The sequence below is a fragment of the Tursiops truncatus genome, chromosome 16 (genome assembly GCF_011762595.2).
Source record: "Tursiops truncatus isolate mTurTru1 chromosome 16, mTurTru1.mat.Y, whole genome shotgun sequence".
Taxonomy (NCBI): Eukaryota; Metazoa; Chordata; class Mammalia; order Artiodactyla; family Delphinidae; genus Tursiops; species Tursiops truncatus.
Window position 1 is genome coordinate 36,532,599 of NC_047049.1, and position 18,759 is coordinate 36,551,357.

The following is an 18,759-nucleotide window of genomic DNA, read 5'->3' on the forward strand; positions in this document are numbered from 1 at the left end:
GGAGGACGACTGAGCCGGGCTGGAGGCAGATGCTGAGCGGCCCACGCTGGCACCCCCATGCCTCAGCAGAGCACAGGGGACCGCCAGCCCTAGCCTTTCAGGTACCCTTGGGAATGTGGTGCATGTCACAGCACGGTAGTCCTCCAGCCTTCTGCGCTGCAGGCCCCCACTGGCGTTGGGTTTGCCTAGAGCTCTTGGATTGCCTGCAATCCAGGCTCCTGCTCTTGTTCCAGTGCTTTTTTTTGCAGTACGCGGGCCTCTCACTGTTGTGGCCTCTCCCGCTGCGGAGCACAGGCTCTGGGCGTGCAGGCTTAGCGGCCACGGCTCACGGGCCCAGCCGCTCCGTGGCATGTGGGATCTTCCCGGACCGGGGCATGAACCCGCGTCCCCTGCATCGGCAGGCGGACTCTCAACCACTGCGCCACCAGGGAAGCCTATTCCAGCCCTTTTGTCAAGCAGCTGACTGGGGTCAGGGGCTGCTGGCTGTGGATCAGAGCACCGCTCTCAGGCCCAGTGGTGACCACGTGGTTTTAGGTCCTCACTGCATTGCAATGTGCACCACGAACGTTTCTGAAGGCCAGATTCCCTGCAGCAGTCAGCCCTGCCCTTTGTTCTTCTGCTCCCTGTGTCATCCCTTTGTTAAGAAAATGGTTGCTTTGTGCAGCTGTTTCATAGGATCTTCTTGACTCTCCCTCCTCTGGGCTGTTGGCCAAGGGCTGCCGGCCAGGGACTGCCACTCTCTGCCTACCCAGGACGTGCTGGGGCAGCAGCCCTGGTCCCTGCTGGGAGAGGCTTCCACTGAGGGTGTGCGGGGCCTGGATCCTGGCAGGCTTGAGGGCTACAATTCAGATGTGAAGTTGGGAGGTTTCCGTGGCAGGAGTTTGGGGGTGCCCTTAAAGGCCATTCTATTCATAGTAAATTTTGAAATGGATCTTTTGTATAAGTAATTAGCATTCAGTTCTCGAAGTTCTAAACCCTAGTTCTTCACTGGTTTTTTTAATTTAGCTTAGAAATCTTCTCCTTCTCTTATAAGCCTCACACGTTTCAGAGACCCTCCGGAATCTCTAGCCCCCTTGCCAGCTATGCCCAGAGCCCAGCTACTTGCTCCTGTTTGAAGAAGGCTGGTCCTAACATATCTTTACAGCGCTGTTCAGAATTACTTAGGGTGCTATAAAAAAATACAGTTTCTTGGGTCTACCCAAGACTTGTTGAGAATCAGAATTCCTGAGGGTATGGCTCTGGGATCTGCATTTTAATAAGCACCTTGTAAGATCTGATGTTCTCTATTGTTTGAAACCTGCTGCTTAAAAAAAAATGCAAAATATACATTAGCTAGGCTCTTCAAAACACTGTAAGAGACATTTAGTAAAATTTTTGTTATACATATATGTTCATTATGAAATTTTAAAAATATGTGAGTACAAGAAGAAAATACATTACCTGTATGTCTACCACCAGGGATAACTACGATTAGTATTTGCGTATTCTAGGGGAGGTAAAATTTTTCCTTTACTCTCTTCGGGTTTCTGACTGGGACTGACATAGGACAAATTAACTGGAGAAAAGCATATGGATTTCATTTATGTGTACATGGGAGCCCTCACAAAAATGAAGACCCAAAGAAGTAACTAGGCCTAAGTGCTTATGTACTAGGTTGAACAAAGGGTAGCAGTTTTAGAAAAGTAACTAAAATATATGGGGAGACTTACAAGACATGAGAGTTATTTTCACAAGGTCTTTTTGTATAGATTTCTGTCAGCCTCCTCTTTTAGACTCTGGTGATGAGCACGCTTCTTCCTCCTGGTATAGGGAGGGCTTCTTTCACATGGGAGTTTTGTGTTCTCCTTTTAGAAAGAAAAAGGAAGGTCAGCGTCCTCTTCACATCTTCTGTTTTTCAAGTGCCTTTAACTCAAAATAATCATTATGCCAAAGCGGCATATTTTGGGGTGGCATGTCCTGAACTCTTACACTGTAATCTTATAATTTTTTTGGGTATAATTGTTTCCATTACAGAAGGAGGATTATACTACATGCACTTTTTAATAATTTTATTTTTTATTTGATTAAACAGCATTGTGTTTCTGAGGTACAGGCTAAGTTGCTGTATCCAAGACCCTAAAATACAGCATCTAAATAAATAGTTTCCTTCCTCAGAATCCAGTCCAGACATCAGTGGCACACAGTTGTGGAGGAGTTGTGACCGCTTTGGGAAGTCATGCAGTGACCCAGTCCCCTCTGCACTATAGCTTGGCCATCTCTGGGGCGCTGGCCTCTTCTGCCTGGTTGAAACTGGGTCACGTTCATGGCAGTTCCAGCCCCCAGGAAGAAGGCACATGAGGGATATGGTTCCTACCCTGGCAGCCATGTGCTTAGCAAAAACTTTAGAAATTTTATTACTGAAAGGAAGAAGGCAGGAATGGGTACTGGGGGGCAGATAGCAGCCTCTGCCATGATCAGAAATGCTTTTCCAGGTCAATAACTACACTTAAAAATATTTGTAACTGAGGACAACTTTTTATTGTTCGAATTTATTATTATTACTATGATAGGTTTTTTGGCAATAAAACATTCTGGGATAAATATTCTTGAATTAGAGATCTGTCCTTATACATTAGGCAGATGACTTCCTTAGGATACAGTCTTAGTAGACTTAGTGATCAGAGGGTAGGCATCTCTTTAAGACTTCCAAATATGTTTGGTACTTTAGAAAGGTTGAACCTATTTACATTTTCATTACCAACAAGATGTTAAAATAATTTTTTTAAATAGTTTAAAATTAACTTAAAATATTCATATGTGGATAAGGTCAGGTGGAAATGCTTATAATACTAGGAGAGACTAAAAACTCTCTCCTAGTATTATAAGCATTTTCACCTGACCTTTATCCACACAAGATTACCACTTAAGTATAGCCATAGTGCATGTTCAATTTTACTTTCTGACTTTTCTCCACTTAGTATTACTTATAAACAGTTTTTCTTTCTGTTGTATTATATTTGTATTTATGACAGTGGCATACCATGTGTATATTGATGTAATATAATGTATTTAACCAAGTATCTGTCATTGGATGTTAGCTTATTCGCAGGTTTTTGTTACTATGAATAGTCTTCTTCACATTTCCCTCCTTCTGAGATGCCCTTTCAAGGGCGTAGTTTGAAGTCCTATGACGCTGAGCACAAAAGTCAAATCTGAAGTTTAGCCTGAACTCTCGGCACGTCTTTCCTTTGTTTCTATACTCACTCTGGGTGCTTTATATAAAAGCCAAAGACATATGTGAGAAAGTGACAAGCTGGTGTCTGTCTATGGGGGCAGAACAACTTGCATTGATATATTTTCACTGGCATTTAGAGCTAGGGAAGAGATGCACTAACAGGTGCTGTAAATTCATATCTTATTCTGCTTGTTAAATGTGCTGCAGGTATTAATATCTGTCATTTGCAATGGCAAATGCAGATGCTAAACATTCCCCCTGTAGTACCTCATCTCACACTGTTGTTTATTGTATAAACCAGTAGAATTTTATGCAGTTGATAAGAACTGAAGCCAAAGGCAGTTCTGACAAAGAATGCCTAGGTTTTTCCTGTTTACCAGACGCCACCCTCTGGCCAAAGCTTATTAAACAGTTTCCAATTCATTTGGTTCGCCAATTTTGGATTTAATTCTTGACATATTTTTAATTGGGGGATATAGAGGAGGTATGGATTTGCATTATTTAAAAATTTATGAATAAGTGACTTTTTGTTCATATTTTTCTATCATGCTATCCTAAATAAGCATACATTTAAATTTCATATACAATATCATTTCATGGCTCTAGTATCCTCAACTGATTAGAATTGTTCAGTGTACAGTACAATTTGGTGATTTTACTGGTACTGGTACTCAAGAAAAAGTGTTAAATGAATTAAATTCGTAAAATATTAAATAATATAACTAGTCAAATCGGATGGATATATAGGAAATATGATGGAGATTATATGTAATATAATTACATATACAATTAATGTATTTACATACTAATATAAATACACATTAATATATTAATCCATTGTTATATGTAATATGTATTTCTTTCCCAAGTGAGATAGTGAACTCTTTGGAAAAGTTTAAGATTCAAATTCCAATAAAAAAACATCAGCGTAAAGTTTATCCAACGGGTGCAATGCTGATCCAGGATCATTTACAGCACATATGTGTAGCTGCTTTATTGTGTCATGTAATAGCTACTTTCCAATCATACAGTGAGAAATTGAGTCATTTAGGAAAGGAGAGCAAAATTATGCCGTTTTATTTTAAATTGCAGTTTGGAAATTAAGAGTGAATCTGGGTATCGGTGGAAACTTGGTATCTGAGGGGGTGGCTTAACTCTTGCAACCTGTGATGCTATATCAGATTTCTGTGTTAGATAACTTTATTTCTCCCCCAATTATCTTCTGTCTAGCTTGTTAAATTGCAGAAGTTTCAAGCCTTCGACTGGGGAAGTAGTGCCAAGAATTATTTTCATTACAACCAGGTAAAGTCTTCAGAGTCTTTAGAATTAAAATGGGCCCTGAAAACTCATCAAGGAAGCCAGCCTGAGTTATGAGGATTCTGGCTGGGTTCAGGTGCCAGGGGAAATGGTCGGGAGGGTTGACTAGGTAGCCTTTGTTTCCCCCCAGTCAGTTCTAGAACAACCTAAGCATCCTGGTTCGTGCTTTGGACCTTGTCCTTTCCCTGGCTCTGTATAGTCATCTCTGTCATCGGTCATGGATAGTGATCAGGCAGGCACACAGACCTTAAGAGTTCAGACAAGCCTATAGGGCTGTTATCTGGTGGTTGGGGGGCCTTGGCCAAATTACGTTGCCTAAACCTTTTCTTCCATATACACATGAATTGACCACTTTTTGGGTGCTAAGGGCTCTAAAATGGGAGGCACTCTGCTCATGTTTTTCTTATTTAATTCTCAGAATATCCCTGTGACATAGATGTGATGATGATTAAAGAGGAAGAAACAGAGGCTTAGGGAATTTCTATGACTTGGGTCACACCTCAGAGGGAAGGGAGGTGTGGATATGACTCCAAAGCCCCTTCCCAACCACTTGGTTTGGTTCTACAGCTTGGCATCAACTACCTGGGAGAATGACGCCTTCCTCCCAGGGGATGAAACTCGTTACCTTGCCCAACACAGGGTAACAACTCGATAGCTAGCAGTGGTAACGGCTAGCGTCCTTTTCTTGTGGGTTAGGCTTCTTTTTGTTCTGGTAATAGCAACTTGAAAAGTAAATAGAGTGATTTTCAAACTTTAGTCTTTGATTCTCAGATCAGATTGACTAATCAGTGTTTCCTGGGGATTGTATTTTTGTCAATTAAAACAACAAAGACAAAGCTTTCTATGGGTTTTCATTACAGAGTTACCCTCCCTCTTACAATGTGAGAGACATGCTGGTGCGGACCGCTGTCTGGAGTGGGGGGCAGGACTGGCTCGCGGACGTCAGCGACGTCAGTGTCTTACTGACCCAGATCTCCAACTTGGTGTACCACAAGCACATTCCTGAGTGGGAGCATCTCGACTTCATCTGGGGCTTGGATGCCCCGTGGCGGCTCTATAATGAAATAATAAGTCTAATGAGGAAGTATCAGTGAACGCCAGGCTGGAGACATTTACTGTCAAGTCATGTTAAATCTGTTTGCTTAATTTCTCTAAATATGCTTGTTTTCCTTTCCCAGGCGTTTCGTATTTTTATATTCAAGAAAATGATGCCGTTGAAGATGCCCAGTTCTCTCCAGTTAGGATAAGAAACGCTTTTGCTTTTTTTGTTTAATCAAACAAACTGCCCGCCAACCTTTGATCCTCTCCCATGGGGAGGAGAGTGGTCTTAAACCTGAGGAGGGGTGGGTGGTGGTTTGGAAATCCGCAGTTTCCACTGAGCGAGGCTGTGAGTGGAGACTGAGCCCTGATTAACCCCATTTGCAGGTAGTGGCTGCAGGTGCGACCCTGGATTCAAGGACTGTCCATCCAATGCTCTCCTTGGACAAATGAAGCAACCAAAGCTGGCAGAGACAATGCCATAGGGCCCCCAAAACATAGATTTAGGAGTCTAATGTGATCTCTCCCACTACTCTGTAAGCTTGAAGATATATCTTACTTATCTCTGTATGCCCAGAATCTAACACAATACCTGGAATATTAGTGAGTTAATAAATATATGCGGACTGACAGAATGTGTGACAAGCGATGGACTTTGTCATTTAGCTATATGAAATTAGATGCACAAGTAACATCTGGGCGGGTCTGAAGTGGAATCTGATTTTTCATGGCAACTAAAGTGAAATCGTAAAGAAAAGAGTAAAATTGTACTAGATGCGAAGGATCTACGTCCCCAGGAGGATGCCACTCTCCCCACTGGCCTTATGTCCCCCTCAAGAAAGAACAATGCTTTCTCCTTTGACGAAGGCAAACTGGTTTGGCCAACCAGGTACAAGATTCTTGGGTCAGGGCCAGAAAGAACAGGACAGTGAGTGGCTGTTTTTGTTTGTTGTTTTCCAGCAGCAGTGGGAGAGAGCTCGTCAGAGAATGGCTTCTGTGTCCTGGGTGACTTGGTTTCCCTTCTTTGGTTGCTGCCGTGGAGTCTCCTTCAGATGCCCTTGAGAACTTGTGGTCAGTCAATCTGCCACTCAGACCACGGGAATGAATGAGCAGGGGCTACATTCTATAGAGTCCACCTGTTGGAGTGTTTTTCTCTTCACCTCCTTCCCAAACTGTTCTTTGGGGATTTTTCTTCAGTATACGGGCCAGTCCAGAGGTGGAGATGTTGCATGGTGGTTTTTACTACAGTTGGGCTACACGGTGCATTTGCCTTTGTTGCTGGCCTCTTGCTCCTGATGCAGCTGTGTAGGCTCTTATATCCTTACAACCCTAGCTGCATTCATGTAGCTTTATTTTACCGTTGGCTGACAGTACAGAACAAGATTGGACCTTGTACCTTGAGAAGTCCTGTAACAGGTTGGGAGGAGTTCTGACTCTCTTCTTTTCCACTGGGTTTGCTATATATTCTTTTGAGCAGAGCACAGAGATCTCCACAGACCTCTAGGGCAAGGAGAAGACTAGTTAATATTCCATCAACTTGGAACTCCAAGATCTTGTGTTTACTTGGGTAAAGCCACTGCATGAAGTCACAATTGAGAATGAAGTCATTTTTTTCATTCGCCATAAGGGGGCGCTCTTGGCTCTGCTTCTTAACCTTTTCTGGGCTAGGCAGAGAACTTTGCTGATTTAGGAGGCAACTGGTAATTTGAGGACTGATAAGACCAACCATGTCTGTGGTCATTTCTGTCCAGGATTATAACTAATTCTTGCCTAATTCGTAATATCTGAAAAATGTTCTCAAAGAATAACTGTGCCCCAAATGGGACATGAAAATAAAAACTTGCCTAATAGCTAAGAGTGGTCAGAACCTCAGACATGGGGAGGAAGTGGGGAATGCTTTAACCAAGGCTTCACACTTATTAAGACTGTTGATATTATCTCCAAACAATGATTATTTTGTGTTTGTGGGTATGAAATGTGTTAATTTGTTAAATGTATGCCTTTAAAGTATCCTGTAATTTTAACTCGTCATTTTTTTTTTGATATATGGAGAGATTTTCAAAATGTGACCCCTGAAAGACAACATCAGGTTATCATAATTCTGATTTTAAAAAGTTTGTCAGTGATTCATTCAAGAGTATTTATTGAGTATTTATTGTACTGTGCAAGGTACAGATTTCAAGATCAATTCCAAACTAAACAAGTAAAACCTTCTCTACCAACTTGGTTTAGTAGTACTAAAACAAATACTTTGCATTTTTACACTGTGCCTTCCGGGGTTTTGAAGCCTTCTCATAAGGCTTTGATCTTTACAGCACCCCTTTGACGGGTAAGGTGAGTATTTTCTCTGCTTTACAGGCAACGGTATGCCTTTTAATGGGGATGATTTTATATGCTTTAAGTATTTTAAGCAGGTTGTTGAGAGTTCCAACAATGTCAGTAGAAGCACCCACTTACATGTGACACAGATGGATCAAAATATAAAGAGAACACTTTTAAAAACAAGTATGTCTCAGCATCTGTGTCAAATAAGGCCATCAAGGACTCTCTTGGGGGAGCTTATACCCTCCCCCCGCCAAGTTCTTCATCAGCATCCCCTACTGTTTTGGTGTTGATAATTATTGTTTTCTGAGTCTCTTGTAAACTGCCCTATAAGTGGAACTTCGGTGCCGCACTCCAACACCAAACTCCTCCTGTAGAGGTACCTACCTTGAAATTGACACTGACCAAGTTCTGCTCTCAGTCTGGCTCTTACTTCCTATTGAACCCTAGCTAGTCTTGACTTTTCTGAGACTGAGTCTTCATGTTTACAAGGAGGGATTAGATTTTGATCTTTGAGTTTGCTCCACCCTCTATGAGTTCTACGTGTTACAACTGTAAAACGTTAAAACACTTCTCATCTCTGATACCCAGGAATAATCGTTTCGGTTAGATAGATGGCAACACAGTCTCACCTAATTATGGAAAGAAAAAATAATCGTAAAGGCCATGCAAGAAAAGAAATTGTGTCATTGGTAAAGGGTTTTTCCAACTACATCTTCTATTTTGTTCTTGTGGGGAGGTGGGGGCATTACACGTTGTCTTTTGGTGAGTTGGTACCAAAGAGCTTTGAGATTGTGTTAAACAGGCACAGACCCGATTGGTGTACTCTCAGAAGAGTGATTGGATCTCTGTCAGAAAGACCACGCCAAGATAAAAATACACAGAAGTCGAAACCAACTGGAGAAGCACAAGAAATAGTGTGGCCAAAATCCTAATACCATCACAAGTCAGTAAACACCCCCTTCTATGGAAAACCATCCCAGTAATCCCAGTAAGTAAATAGACTTAAATGATATCAACCAGTGCCCCAGAAAAAATTCCTTTTTAAGCCTCTATTTAAAGCCAATATCTTCTAAAATGAGCATTGAGTTCACAGATATCTTTTGAACCTCATATGATGCTTGACACTGTGGGAAAAAAATCCTAGACGATAGACTCTGTGCCCTAAAAAGACCTATTCATCTAGCAAGCCATTAACTAAATTTTGTGTAAGTTTAAAGTGTTTAAAGGTGCATGTTTGCCAGTGCAGGAAGTGGCATTACTTAAGGCTAAATAGGGCTCAATTTTATTTGGGTCCATTAAGTGGGGTGCTGGTTTTGATCGGTCAAAATGTTGTGCCTACTGTTTCAGCATCCTCCGTGAGAGAGAGTGGACAACTGATGAGATTTTAACTGATCACTTTCCCCGAGACAATTGCATTTGTAGATAGGAGGACACAGACTTCTGTCCTGGGGTGGGGGGTGCTTCATGGGCTGGAAAGGCAGAGAAGCTGGTGGCTATTCTTCAAAGTGCTGCTGCGAGTAAGAGGGGAGAGCCTGGGCCAAGCAGGCTGAAGCTGTGGCTTCAGGTCTTGCTGCTCAGGGTTTTATGGAGCATATTCTAACAGGCTTAGGGATAGAGGATGGAAGAACCAAGTAAGGAAAAGAACGTGATGGTTGAGGCTGGGGTCTCAGAGGAGGCAGTCCTGATAGCAATCTATTAGCTAAATCCAAATTAAGCAAATGAAGCCACCCGCTTAAATCTGAGAGATTCCAAAGCATTCAAGCATGAGAGCTGAAGCCAAAGAAAAGAACAGCATGTGCTGAACGGAAATTTGAAGGTTGACTTAATGTCTGTGGAGGGCAAATCTGAGTGACATCGTACTTCTGAGCAGAATTCATTTGGAAGTGTGAGAAAGTGAGCTTTGATGGTCCCTCTGGAGCACTGAGGAGCCCAAGAGTGAAGGCTTAGTAAATGGCCTAAGAGACATTTAATAGTGTGGTGTAATTCTCAAACTACTTCTTAAAAATCACCCCCCCACACACACACCCCCAAAAAAGTAAAGGAGAAAAAGCCCTCCTCTTCTCTCTGAGTTGCTGCATGAGTTATACAAAATTCAAAGGTAGGGTGATGTCTGCCAGGAATGGGAAAGAAGTGGTGCCTGGGTTGTCCTAAAGGTGAACTGCAAAGAGCAGTGGAGGAGGGGGAAGATTGAAGAGGAGCCTAGAAAGGACAGGCTGTCTAACTGGGAGAAACCCCCCCAGCAGGGAAGCCAAGGGCCTGCATGGTACCTGTCTCTGCTACCATCCAGATATCCAAGCAACATTAGAAAATTCACCCCCTTTCCTTTTTCGCATTGGCTGTCAAGAAGCTCAAAGCTGCTTCTGAACATTTATCTGATCAAGACACAAGCAGAATATCATAATATTCTTATGGCCAACTGAGTTTAAAAAAAATAAAAAAGGCTGCAGTAGGGCCAGATGCTGGGGGTTCCAGAGAATGGGCATCTGAGGAATATCCATATTCCATTAGTGGCAGTTCAAGGAGGTTCTGAATTATGAATTGACCTATTATAGGGGTGTGTGTGTATACATACACATAAAACATCCCATATATATCTTATATATTAATATATATGTTATGAATTGGACTATTACACATCATCTATTTTAGGCCCATATATTGGTCTATATTTTTGTTGTACTTATTTCCTCATAGTACATGGCTTTTTATCTTTATTTCTCTTTACATAACTTTATTTGATGTTAAATGAAAACTTCCTCAATTATTCTTTAGGTAAAATGTGGAGTACACATTTAAAATAATATGTCTTATTCTGTAACTCTGTTCCAGGCACTATACTTTTCCTTCTGTAAGACCATGGCAATAATAATCTTGGCCGTGTGGCAAACCCTGCTCTTCTAAGGACTGGATGAAATCACTTCAAGTAAAACACTTAGGTAATGCCTGGCAGACGTTACATAGTAACTTTAACATTATTGTTATTGTTTTCTCATTTAATGCTTGCAGTAGCCTCATGCGGCGGCTGCTATTGTTATTTCCCTTTGGAAAGGAAGGGGTGATAAGAATACGCAAAGCTTCATGGAGAGAGACGCTGGCCCCATCCTCATTGTCTGTGAGGCAAGAAGAGGCAAAGCTAGGGTTAGGAGCGATCCCTGGCTTCGAAGTTTCCGTCCCAAACTTCTATCCTCTAGGCGCCCCTTGTGTCTGGCCCCCGGGTCAAACGCGGAGGTTGCTTTTCATGCAAGTTCTGGGGTCACCCCCTGCCCCCGCCCCGACCCAGCACAGCTCTCTTAGTACCGACTTCCTCAGGCTCAGTCCAGGCCAGTCGACTCCAGCTGATGGTGGAGAAACGCAGAGGTGAGCGTGGCCTCGCCGGTGGGCTCTCTGAGCCTGGGATGGTTTGGGGGAATAGGCGTCAAGGACGTGGGGCAAGTTGGCTTCGCGAAGCCAGCAAGGGAAAGGTAGGGAGGGCGTGACATCATCTGTTCAATCAACAGCCTCCCCTGAGGCTTCCAGAATGCAAAAATGCTCCCTTGATTCTCAAAGTGGGTGGTTTACTGATTTCACTGCTTCCACCCCAAATTGAGATGCAGCGGCTTTTAGCCAGATCTGGGCAGGCTCTGGATGTTAAATCCAGCCCTTGACTTACTTTTTTCTCTTTTTTTGTAAAGTGAAGGATAACAGTCGCGGTCCCCTCTCATTCCCTCCGTGCCTCCAGGTTCACGTCGCTGGTCTGGGCGACCCCGGCGCGCCGCGAAGGGACGACCCGCCCGCCAGGTTTGGGGGCTCCTCCGGGGGAGTCTGCGTGAGGTGGGATCCGGAGCAGTCCGCGAGCTGGCGGGCATAGCTCCTCACCGGAGACACTGAAACTGGAGGAGGTTCCCGTCCCGCCAATCTGATTTCCTGCGCTGCTCGGCGCCGCGCGCCGCTGAAGACCCGCGGTTAACTGCAAAAGGGTAGTTTGCTGATCACTGCTGGTTAGATCAATACGGCGAGAGCAGAAAGAAAAGATCCGAAATACGAAAGGTACGTGGCTTTTAAAAGTTTTTTGTTTTTTAATGCAGTTACACTTGTATCGTTATTTAAACACATAGACGCAATTTTACGTATGCATGAAAAAACACAAGTAATTCTGCACTGGTTGCAAAGGAGCTCTTTCCGGTGATGATGGAAATATTCTTCATCTTGTTTGGGAATGGTGATGATCCATGAATTGAGTTATCAGAACTCGTAGAAACTCTACACTGAAGATCTGTGCATGGTATCGTGTGTAAATTGTACGTCAATTAGAAAATCAGAACGTAATCTTGCATGCATAAGAAAGTACTGCGTGCCGTTGCGTAACTGCATACGTGAATGCCGATTAAATGCAGCTGTAGATGAGTATTTATAGCAACTAAGCGCAACTCTGTTGGATTATTTAATTATGCAAGCTCCCCGAAGCCGGGAAGGGGAGAAAAACGGCGGCTGACATCACTCGGGGCGGGGCCGAAAGCCCTAAGAAAAGTCGGTAGGACCCGAGCGGCAGCCGCAGCCAGACACCAGCTCATCATGAGCAGCCGCAATGGCTCCGAGCTCCACGTCCTCTGCAGCTCCGGCCAGCTGTTCTTGCAGCCCCTCTGGGACCGCCTCAGGACCTGGGAGGCCCTCATCCAGTCGCCCTTCTTCCCCGTCTTCTTCTCCATCACCACCTACGTGGGCTTCTGCCTGCCCTTCGTGGTGCTGGACGTCCTGTGCCCCTGGGTGCCCGCGCTACGGCGCTACAAGATCCACCCGGACTTCTCGCCGTCGGCTTGGCAGCAGCTGCCCTGTCTGGGGCAGACGCTCTACCAGCACGTGGTGTTCGTGTTCCCCATGACACTGCTGCACTGGGCGGCCAGCCCCGCCCTCCTGCCCCCCGAAGCCCCCGAGCTGCTCCAGCTGGTCCGCCACGTCGTGCTCTGCCTGCTGCTCTTCGACACCGAGTTCTTCGTGTGGCACGTGCTGCACCACAAGGTGCCCTGGCTGTACCGGACCTTCCACAAGATGCACCACCAGAACTCGGCCCCGTTCGCGCTGGCCACGCAATACATGAGCGTCGGGGAGCTGTTTTCCTTGGGTTTCTTTGACATGATGAACGTCTTGCTGCTCCAGTGCCACCCGCTCACTGTCCTGACCTTCCACGTGGTCAACATCTGGCTGTCGGTGGAGGACCACTCAGGCTACGACTTCCCCTGGTCCACGCACAAACTGGTACCTTTCGGGTGGTATGGGGGCGTGGAACACCACGACCTGCATCACTCCCAGTTTACCTGCAACTTCGCCCCTTACTTCACACACTGGGACAAAATACTGGGAACTCTGCGGTCTGCTCGCACCAAGTGACATACAGGCACCCCTCCCGGCGTAGTAGTGTGTGCTGTGGTGAGGGGTGGGTGTACCTCAGACGTTGTGCATTTCACCCTTGAATCGGGAGAGACGCCCTTGAGGTTGCTTTTTTGTTTTATTTGCTGGAAACTTACAGAGAAAATCTGATGTATTTTTCACAATCTAGTAATTTATGTAATGTTTGTATATCAACAATTATATTCTTGATGTGGAATTTCAGCTCACTTCAATAGCCTTGATATCTGGGTACAAAGTATCCAAAATCACTGGCGTATTTAAATAATCTCTGAAAGGGTTTGTTTGAAGAACAAGGAGTTTTACTCTGTTTGAAGGTGTCCTAGAACTAGGCTAAAATAATATATTTTTATGGAGAATCTGATCTGTGACTCTGTAAACAGTGAAACATGTTCCTGCTGGACAGTGACTAAGATTATTGTGCCTTTTTTCTTTGTTTTCATAGAACTGTATATTTATATCGAAGGAAACGTTATTTATGTTTGAAAAAAAGTTAAAAAAGGACATAAACCAAACAAGTACTGGCTTCTGGCATTTTCACTGGCATTTTGACTGATAGAAACTGGAATGAGAACAGGGAGCTGGGATGGCAGGTGCTCTTCAGAGTCTGCGTCAGCCCAGCTGTGGAAAGAGGAATCTGGTGGTGGCAGGTTTGGGGGAGGGGAAGCTTGTAGGAAAGGAGGTCAGAGAAGGGATCTGTTTGTTGGTTTGGGTCTAGAGATTTCACAGAGGGAAAAACACTGTTGTTCTGGATGTGTTTTAGTTGATTTCTGTGTAACAGAAAACTGATAAAACTTACTCTGTGAAGTTTTACAGAGAGATTAACACTGGGCCACCATTGCATTATTTGGGGGGGAAAGGGCGGTGTTGGGGGATGAGTAGAATTAGTGAAGTGCCTTGCTTTGCAAAACGGGTAAGTCAAGTGTGTGCTTTAAAGGGGCTGATAGGTAGGGGAGGGATTATGAGTGAGCCCCCCCTTTTCATAAAGCCATCTAATACAAATGACCATCACACATTGTCTGCAATCTGAGATTTTTGTATGTTCACTTTTCTTTATGAAGACTTACATGCAAACTGCATACTCGTTTCTCAAAGAAAGAAAAAAGTGAAATTTGGCCCTAGATCCCTAGTTCCTCACCTGCAAAAGGAGATTGATTGTGTCCCAGATGTTCTCATAGATTACTTGTGACAGTAAATGTGCCTATAACTGACTGCACACCTGTCACCCATCATGTACCCCATTCTGCTGCTGCATAATTGTTTTAATTTTATCTTTGGAACACCATTTAGACAGATAGGGTAAAGGTAAAAAATCAAGACACTTTAGACAAAAGATCTAAAGAGAGGCAGCTTTGCATGGAATTCTAGGCTCATAATATACGCACCAAACTATCTTGTTTAAAGATGAAAAAAAATCCATCTAAAGACTTGATATCCATACTCTGCCAAATGAACCTCCCTAGAAATACGTTGCGGTGCTCCAAACCTTTGCAAGATGCAATCAGAGTGCCTGGCTGCCCCTCTGATTTTCTCACATTCCCTCCCAATGGGCGTGCCCTCTTGGCTTCTGCTGAAGTCACCTCCTCCTCTGTCCGCAGCAGGACCATGCTGGGACTTAAAGATTATATCAAGAATAAAAAGTGAAATTCGCAAGCTCAGGTAGTGAGGGGAAAATGCCTCACTGGAGGTAGTGTGTTATTATCATGAGCCAAACGGTGAGCAGAGAAAGAAAAGGGGGATGAACAGGCTGGGGTAGAATATATACTATTAGTTGCTTTGAGCAGCTTTAGGCATGCAAAAGCAGTCTGCAAATCTTGGATAATGACAATTTGTTACAGCTCCCTCCCCGAGAATTTTTGAAATGGGTCATAATGCCTCACTGTGTAAGGGAATTTCCCATTTAGGACAAATTGTACACGTGGAAATTACTTGGGTTCAGAACACTTTCTCAGAGTTGGATGTCTTAGCAGTTTCTGATACCTTGCGGGGTGGAACTAGGGGGGTGAAGAGGATGAGCAATTTCTTGGATAGTTTTGAGAGAAGAAGAACAATGATAATAACGAAATAATGCACATTTGCATGAATTTTCTCACATTGTTTCACTTGTTCCTTACACTCTAAGGGATGTAGAATAGTTATTATTTTTTAAATTTTAATTATTATAATTAAAATAATATAAAAATATAATATATTTTAATATAATATAATATAAATATAATATAATATAAAATATATATATAATAATATAATATAAAAAATAATTATCATTATTTTTTCATGATATGGATGGAGACTTGGTATCTGCACCGGTCAAGTGACTTGCTCCAGATGATAAAGTACTAGGATTTGGAGCTGGTTCTTGAACTTAGGTCTTGTAGTGTATACTGTACCTGTCTTTGGGTGGCGCTTATGGTAATCTTCACAACTGCCAGTGAGCTACAAACCCTGCAACACCAACAAATGGCCTCCCTCTGCTATTCCTCCCCTGTCAAACACAGCGTCCGCCATGAATTCAAAGCCTCTGCTTGGCAGGGGAGAAAGCCAGATTAATCTCAGCAGGGCTTGGGAAAGCATGAAGCAGGTCAGAGGCTCTGTTTTCTGTACCCTCGTTGCACATCAGGGAAGAGTACACATGCTGAAGCCAGATTGCCCCGGGAGGGGTGTGGGGGGAAACTTGACTTGGGACTTAACAAACTGAGTGACTCTGGACAAGTTACTTAACCTCTCTGTGCTTGGCTTCCTCATCTGTAAAATGTAGTTAATTATAGAACCTACCTCCTAGAGCTGTTGTGAGAGATTTTGAGCTACTCTGTGTGAGTGCTAGGTGGGTTGGAGGTCTGGACTGTATTTGTGTTTGCTACAAATGATGCTTCACGATGTGAGCTCCAGGACTGTACCAGGATCGTAATCTTCTGTCCACACAGATGTTTGAGCTCTCCTGTCTACAGGGAACCAAAAAAAGTGTTGGAAAGAGCCAGAGGTCTGTGTTTGTCTGATTCTGTTTCCTCACCTCTGAGTCATCCCACTCCCACCTCTTCCTGAGACTTTCACTCCCTATTCACTGCTATCTTCCTAATGATCAAATCCAACGATTTCCCACCCTTGATTTTCCATCTCCTTGGCTTTTTTTTTTTTTTTTTTTTTTTTTTTTGCAGTACGCGGGCCTCTCACTGTTGTGGCCTCTCCCGTTGCGGAGCACAGGCTCCGGACGCGCAGGCCCAGCGGCCACGGCTCACGGGCCCAGCTTCTCCACAGCATGTGGGATCTTCCCGGACCGGGGCACGAACCCGTGACCCCTGCATCGGCAGGCGACTCTCAACCACTGCGCCACCAGGGAAGCCCCTTGGCTTTGCTTTTAAGGTATTTGTTTCTGCTCACCAGCCTCTTAGAATGTGGTTCTTGCCTGGTTTTAGTGACGCTTCTCTGTTGTTTTCCTTCCCAATTCTCCAGCTGTTTCTCCTTCCTTCAGTGGCTGCACGCTCTCCTCAGCAGGGAGGCCAGCCTCAAGGTGCTTCTCATTTTATTAAAAAGTATCTATGTTGTGTGTAATGACGATCCTTCCTACCATCTTCTGGTGCACCCTCTAAATCTCTGCTTGCATTGCATTCCAGTGCACACGTGGGCACTTCTACGTGCACAGGCCATGTGAATGTGTATAAGTGCATGACATATGTATACACACTGTCTATGTACCTACCACGTACAAACTATATGTCCACACACTGTTATACGGACACAGACATGCATTTGCCCAGTATATATGTATGTGTATGTGAACATACACAGTATATGTATGAACACTATATATGTACAAACATACTTTATACACCCTATACATGTATATATGTACCCATAATATATATACACTATATATATACATGTTCAAACGTGACATATATGTGTACATATATAGAGACATTATATACGTACATCTACCATATATTATATATGTGTATGTAATATGCATATGTATATGTATATATACAGATATATGTGTGTATGTATATATATACATATGTATATTCAGGTATATGTGTATATATACGGATATGTGTATATATATATATATATATACTCCTCTCTCTAACTACACACACACACTACTATTTCGGTCCTGTTTAACATTCATCTGTGCCCCTAGTACTATGCCTCGTTCTTGATAAATACTGGTTCAGTGTTGTGTGAATCCTGGAAGCAGTAGAAACACAGATTTGCCATTAATCCTGTTTTTCTTCATTTATTCCATCTTCCATCACTAGTCCATCCTAGCTTCCTAACTAAGGCCATGCCCACAACCCATAATCTCTGTTCTAGAGAAGTTCACAGTCTACTGGGAAGGAGCATCAGGCAAGCAAATGCATCTAATCTAATGTAGTTAGTGCCACACTGGGGGTGTGTTAACAGGTTGTTAAGGGAGCTCAAAGAAAGACAGGTCCTTTGAACACCAGAAATCATGAAAAATTTGTATGCATTCACTGGGCGGGGTAAAGGGCATACCTGGAAGAAGAAACAGCACGTAAATCAGAGAGGGATGAAATAACAGGATATGCCAGAAACATGGTGGGAAGCTCCAAGCACTGGGTGACCAAGGAAGGAACGTCAAGGCATGTTGTCTCACCACTTGACAAGCTATTGAAGCTGCTTCGAACCGCTTGCTCGTTTGCCTATGTCACAGGGATTTGGGAGATGGTGTGGAAAATTGCTTTGAAATGAACATTAGGCCTTGCTATTATTTGTTGATTTATAATGAGGATGAATTGAAAACTGGACTTGGAAATGACATGCTAATAAGCTTAGGTTGTATTCTTTAGGCAATGGTGGGGGACAGGGGTGAGAGTTCCACAGACCTTAAGCAAAGGGGTGATGTGATCAGATCTGATGGAAGAAGATAAGTGGCAGCAGAGAATGGTAGTGGTGATTCCAGTTAGGACCGTTGCAAGTTCTGCCTGGATTCTAATCCTGCCTCCACCATTGATGAACTTTGTGTGTTTGAGCAGATTACTTCATCTAAGGCTCAGATTCTTCATCTGGAAAAACAGGGTGATAATACCTACTTGTAGAATTATGGTGAGGAATAAGGAGGATATTTAGAGAATTTAGCACTCTGCCCCACATAGAGCAAAAACTGTAAATAGTAGCTCTTTTGTTAGAAGTTGTTACAAAAGGGTAATAATTGCAAGTGTGAGATGATAAGCCTGCAGCAAAACAAGCTGAGAGAGAGGTGGAGACTAAGACATAGATTTCTCTTTTAACATAAAAGTAACACATGGTCATGGAAAAATTTCAAACCTAGAGAACAGTGTAAGGTAAAAAGTAACAACCATCCCCATTCAATGAATTTACTTCCACCACAGATATAATCAAAGTTAACCCTTTTTTGGATGCCAAACAGAAAGTCAGTCATTCAGTGTCTTTTTCTCTCTTTCTCCCTTTCAGCTGGGATGCATTAAGTGGTTTGCATTGAATGAATGCATTAAAATAAA

At 43.3% G+C, this 18,759-nt stretch overlaps 2 protein-coding genes across 4 annotated transcripts in view; both read left to right on the forward strand.

Moving 5' to 3' along the window:
- The window catches only part of LIPA (lipase A, lysosomal acid type), a 101,068-nt gene extending 95,360 nt beyond the window's left edge, over nucleotides 1-5,708 (forward strand). For all 3 annotated transcript variants that reach the window (XM_019942104.3, XM_019942062.3, XM_073794227.1), the window contains 2 exons: nucleotides 4,445-4,516; nucleotides 5,392-5,708. In XM_019942104.3, the coding sequence (XP_019797663.1) occupies nucleotides 4,445-4,516; nucleotides 5,392-5,625 (306 nt within the window). In that variant the 3' untranslated portion in view covers nucleotides 5,626-5,708. The remainder of the gene's footprint in view (nucleotides 1-4,444; nucleotides 4,517-5,391) is intronic.
- Nucleotides 5,709-6,345: 637 nt separating this feature from the next.
- On the forward strand, nucleotides 6,346-14,130 carry CH25H (cholesterol 25-hydroxylase). The gene is made up of 4 exons (XM_073794228.1): nucleotides 6,346-8,882; nucleotides 10,724-10,830; nucleotides 11,613-11,920; nucleotides 12,328-14,130. The coding sequence occupies exon 4, from the start codon at nucleotides 12,446-12,448 to the stop codon at nucleotides 13,256-13,258; it is 813 nt and encodes a 270-aa protein (XP_073650329.1). The 5' UTR covers nucleotides 6,346-8,882; nucleotides 10,724-10,830; nucleotides 11,613-11,920; nucleotides 12,328-12,445; the 3' UTR covers nucleotides 13,259-14,130.
- Nucleotides 14,131-18,759: the final 4,629 nt, after the last annotated feature.

Coding starts and splice junctions, on each gene's coding strand:
- CH25H (XM_073794228.1), top strand. CDS start 12,446: ATGAGCAGCCGCAATGGCTCCGAGCTCCACGTCCTCTGCAGCTCCGGC.